The sequence below is a fragment of the Nestor notabilis genome, unplaced genomic scaffold (assembly GCF_000696875.1).
Source record: "Nestor notabilis isolate BGI_N333 unplaced genomic scaffold, ASM69687v1 scaffold17406, whole genome shotgun sequence".
Lineage (NCBI taxonomy): Eukaryota > Metazoa > Chordata > Aves > Psittaciformes > Psittacidae > Nestor > Nestor notabilis.
Genome location: NW_009934409.1, coordinates 3023 through 8378, shown reverse-complemented (window position 1 = coordinate 8378; position 5356 = coordinate 3023). Strand labels below are relative to the sequence as shown.

General features: G+C 39.7%; 1 protein-coding gene across 1 annotated transcript; it reads left to right on the top strand.

Moving 5' to 3' along the window:
* Positions 1–940: 940 nt before the first annotated feature.
* On the top strand, positions 941–5354 carry DYNLT3 (dynein, light chain, Tctex-type 3). Its single transcript, XM_010017335.1, has 4 exons — positions 941–982; positions 2559–2682; positions 4208–4285; positions 5249–5354. The coding sequence occupies exons 1-4, from the start codon at positions 941–943 to the stop codon at positions 5323–5325; spliced, it is 321 nt and encodes a 106-aa protein (XP_010015637.1). The 3' UTR covers positions 5326–5354.
* The last annotated feature ends 2 nt before the right edge of the window (positions 5355–5356 follow it).

Below are 5356 nucleotides of genomic sequence, written 5' to 3'. Positions count from 1 at the left end.
GCTGCGGGAGCTGGAAGTTCTGCATGGGGACGTGAGAGCCGTGCTCGGAAGTGCTGCCACCCGCCTTGGGGATGTCAGTCTGCTGCCGCCTTTCTGGTATCAGCCCTGGAAAAAAAACAAGCAGTGCTGGGGCCCGACTGCGCTGCAGGCTGATCCCTGTCAGCCAGGACTGAGGGGCCTTTCCCTCTCCAGGTGGCCTCACTTCGGGTCTCTAGCCACCAGTTTTCGTTAAAACAAACAAAACCCCAAACAGACAAAACCTACAAAAAACAATCCCCCAACTTACATAAACATTATTATTATTATCATTGTTGTGGAAAATGTCCATGCCCAAGTGTTCGAAATTCGTGGCTGTGAGGAGGGAGATGGCACAATGGCACATCCTGTGTTTCCTTTGGAAGCCAAGCTAAATGCTGATGAGTAGGAATGGGTGGAAAACGGGTGGTATGAAAACTGGCAAGCTTTTTTCTGTGCTTATTTGCATAAGGTAATGACTATGGAAACCACTCTTCCTGATACTAGGGTTGCAAAACCTTGGGTTACCATTTGGCAGCAAGACATAACCCAGGCTTAGTAAATCTGTGACTCCTGATTAAGAGTCAGAGGAAAAGATTTGCCATATTACTTTTTGTTTTGGAGAGCATTCCCATGACATGCGTACACAGTGGTGGAATTTAATCTTTACAGAAAATGTGTATTTAACCTGTTTCCAAGCTCACTGAGACCCAAGATTTTTTGGACCTCTTCAAATGTGACCAGTAAAACAATACTAAATGTATGTATGGTGCTGGGGGAAAAAAAGTAAGATTTTAGAATTATGCTAACAGACTGCACAATGCAAATAACCAGACAAGGGGCCTGATCATTAAGTGTTACTTAGAGTAAAACTGCATCATTTGTTTACTTTTCTCTCAGAAATAATAATTAATTTTTATTACAGATGATCTTCAATGCTGATGAGGCCCACAACATAGTTAAGGAGGTAGGTTTTAGCTAACAGCTGTATTTCAAAGAAATTCTTTACCTTACCTTGCATTATAGTGAAAGTAGTTTTTTTTCATTGACGATCCCAGATAAATTCAATCTTACATGAAAGTATTCTTTAGAGCAGGTAAATATGGAGCTTTAAGCTTCATCTGATTGCTATCTTCAACTACCTAAAATGGAGAAGAGTGAGAGAAGAGAGACAGAATCCACTTTACAGTGGAAAGATGAGGGGCAGCAGTCACAAGTTGCAAGGGGAATTCACTCCACGGTGATTAATGAAGAGCCTGTGGCATACAGATGCTGTCAGGTTTTTCAGGGAAATACCATTCTGAGAATGGCATTCCTAGAGAGGCTCTGCAGGTCCTTTCTTACCTGTCAGGAAGGCAAAGGGCTGCACTTTCAGAACTGCTCCAGTACACAACAGCAAGTTCTTTGATGTCAGATAAATGACAATTCAACCCATTGCATAACTGTTCCTGCCTTGAAAGGCCAAATACGGCATGACATTGTCTCCAGACACTGGGAGTAAAGCCAAGCGTTTCTGTCTCTGATCGAAAGCTTAACCAGACCCAAATAGTCTGCCAGTGGGTACATTTCTGGAAGGACCAAAATCCCACATGGATCTTGTTTGTCCTTCTTCTGTCTTCTATTCTGTGAATGCTTGTTTCTCTTGAGTCCTTTGTCTGGTTTTATACACTGTGATCAGAGCTAATTCGTTTTTTAAGATGTGGGATACAAGTTTCCTGTACAGCCTGTTAGTGGGTGGTTAGTGCCTGGGATTCATCTTACTGAATCGGAGGAGAACATAGGTTTGTTTTTCTTACCTTTATGAGGTGTGCATTTATTAACCAAATTTCTCAATTTTAAGAAGTATCCATCAGAACATAATTCTGAATTTCTTAGGAGCACAGAATGCAACTTAAGAATTACAGTTAGAAAAAAGACTTCCTTTTCAATCATTTTAAGTTTAAGCAAGGTCTGGCCAGTCTGTACCGGTGGGAGAACATACAGTTTTCGAGGTATTTCTTGTGCTGCAAGATATGACCCTTGAATATCTCCCACTCTAGTAGTATCTTCCTCATCTCTTAAGCTGGAGTATGCATTTCACTATTGTTACGCCTTCTCTTAAAATTTTTGTATAATGCTTGCAAGCTCTGAAAGATTGGTCAGCCCAAGCTGGCGTTAATGATTTGAGTAGTACCATTTCCAGTATAGTAGCTTCTGAAAGACAAGGTGGAGTAGGCAGTAACTGGGAACAGTGGAATGGGTTAGTATCTACATTGGTAAATGGATCCATTCGCTTGGTAGTTAAAGCATATGGCTAAGGTCTTTCCTACAATAAATGTTCAATCAGAACCTCATTCTTCTCCACGTAATAATGTGGTATATATGAACTAAAAATAAGTTTCCGAGAAGGCTCATTCAGCAACTGATACCTGATCAGCTCAACTGATTTAAAGTTATCTAATTGCCAGATAAAATTCCTCAGATTATGGAAGACATTTTAAACCTCTACATTTTGAAGTATGTTTACTGCAAACTTTTTTTTCTTTTCCCCTGGTCTGTTTTAGTGCATAGAAAGTGTTCTAGGCAAGGCAGATTATAATCACAACAAAGTCAACCAGTGGACTGCTGCTATAGTAGAACAGTCGCTGACACATCTGGTAAAACTTGGAAAAACGTATAAGTACATTGGTAAGTACAAGCAGTCATACTTTTACCACATACAGTCACGATAAATAATTGATGAAATGTTCATTTGAATACAGTGCTATATTCAGTAGAAAGTTTTAAACTGTAGAGAAAGCAGAGCAGTTCCTGAACTCTTCTGTTACATAGATTTTTAGCAATACCTGTTTTAATGGCAGTTTCACCTGGGCTAAGCATGCTAGCACCACTTAGCACACTTAGATGACATGTTACACAGTCTTTCCTGACTGTTAAGCAACTCCAGGATAATTATATCAACTTTTTAGTATCAGTTCAGGAAATAATTGCTTATTTTAAATAAAATTTGAAATAGTAGGATTAAGCTTCCTTTAAATATAGACATTTGAAAGACTTTAGTCCTGTACTCTCAGTGGTATCCCATTATATTTATATACATATCTGTGGAAGGGAAAATGAAATAAGTAGAAGTTTAACCCACTTCGGTCCTTTTGTGGAGTGTTGATGTAATAGCAAATGATTGCACTCCGTTCTGTTTTGCAAGTCTTGGATTCAGATTGTCACTGGTTTTATGACCATTGCAGGTCAGTCAGTCTAGAAATGCTGCATGTTACTAGAGTGTGGTTTCAGAGGGCAGTCGATCAGTACTTTTGGGAAACAACTCTCATCAAGTGTGACTTCTGCAGTACCTGTGAGGACAGCACCTGCAATCACATTTTGAGGTGCACATGTGTCCTGGTTTTAGCTGGGATAATTAATTTTCTTCCTAGTGCTGGTACAGTGCTGTGTTTTGGCTTTAGTCTGTGCATAATGTTGATAACACCCTAGTAATTGTAGTTGCTGCTGAGTAGTTGCTAAGTCTAGGACTTCTGTGTTTCCCAATCTCTGCCGGTAAGGAAGGGCACAAGAAGCCAGGTGGGAGCACAGCCAGGACACCTGACCCAAACTAGCCAAAGGGGTATTCCATACCGTAGAACGTCACACTCAGTACAGAAACTGGGGGGAGTTGGCTGGGAGGTGTTGATCACTGCTCGGGGACAGGCTGGGCACTGGTCAGCAGATGGCAAGCAATTGTACTGTGCATCATTAATAATAATAATATTACTGTATTATTATATTTTTACATTCATTCAAATTATTTAACTTATCCCAACCCACAGGTTTTTATCTTTTTCCGGTTCTCCTCCCCATTCCACTGGGGAGGGGAAGAGTGAGTGAGCGAGTGGCTGGGAGGTACTTATTTGCTGGCTGGGCTTAAACCAGGACAACATGACACAAGCCATATCTAAGTAGTTTAAAAGATTAAAACCATAATCCCATTAGCAAGCATTTTGTTAAGGCCACTGCCTTTATGTGAGTAAAAATAATCATGAAATGAATACCAAGTTCTGGAGGAAAATACTGGTGGTAAGGGGTTTGTCAAAAAAGGTTTTGACTTAGCTGAATGCCAACCATTTGAACAAATAATGCAGGCTTGAGTTCAGAAGTACTAAATGATTCCCCCCTTCTGCTTTAATAATCAATTCATTGATTTTATGATTGTGTCTTGCAGTAACATGTGCAGTGATGCAGAGGAGTGGAGCTGGTCTTCACACAGCAAGCTCATGCTTCTGGGATACTACAACTGATGGTAAGTTTCCTCACTCAAACTAAAAATTTGTAGTAAAAGAAGTGTTACCTTTTGCTCAGTAGTAATAGTTGGTGTGAACTTTTTCTAAGACTGTTTGTAGAAGCAGTAGCTTCCAGAATTAGATGCTTGTTTATGAACTCAGCAGAAATATTTTGTTAGCAGTCAGCGCCTGCATTAAGAGCGATTGCTGTATAAATTATAAGAAGCAGGAGTAGAAATGTCTTCATTCTGAAACAAGAGTCAAAACATTGATTCCTCATCAGTAACTACAGATCAATTGAAGAGGCAGTAAAATGTTGATCACAGTAGATGAAAGTGGGTAGTCCTAAACATACTTGCCTTTCTGCTATGAGGGGGACAGCGCTACTTTGGAGGAGGACAGAACTTGGTAAAAAACAGGAATAGTTTGACTGACAGTTTGTGTTTCAATTGCTTAACGATCAGCTGGGCTTTGGATGTGTTTTATTGCTTCCAAATTAGTTCTTAAGGCATTTTTTCCCAGGTTCAGAATATCATGGGGAAACAAGATCAAAATAATCTTATGTCTGTCACAGACTCAGAAAGGTCTTTTCAGAAGAGGGCACCAAGATTTAAGTTAGAGATGGCTTCAGAAAGTCAACCAAGGTTAAAAAAATAATCCAAAACCAACATAAACCAAAGTTAAATAGAGTATCTTGCCAGGTTCAGTATGAGATTTTCAAGGTTTTGCAAGTCCAGAGGGACACCAAAATTGTGTTTTCCTGGAAATTCTCTTCAGCATACAAGGCTCATGTTACGTAGTAAACAATGTACAAGTTAATGAAAATGTTTTGAGGAGTGTAGTCTATTTATAGCCGAGATAACATTATAGTACTTACCTGAAGGCACAGTTGTCATACTGATGGGACATAATTACAATATGGTAAAAGTGAATGTAGTAGAGACACTGGAATTCTGTTTTCATTTTGTAATAATCTCTTCTAGGAACCTGCACAGTGAGATGGGAAAACCGAACAATGAACTGCATTGTCAATGTGTTTGCTGTTGCTATTATCCTGTAGCTGACCAGAAGATGAACACAAGCAACACCGA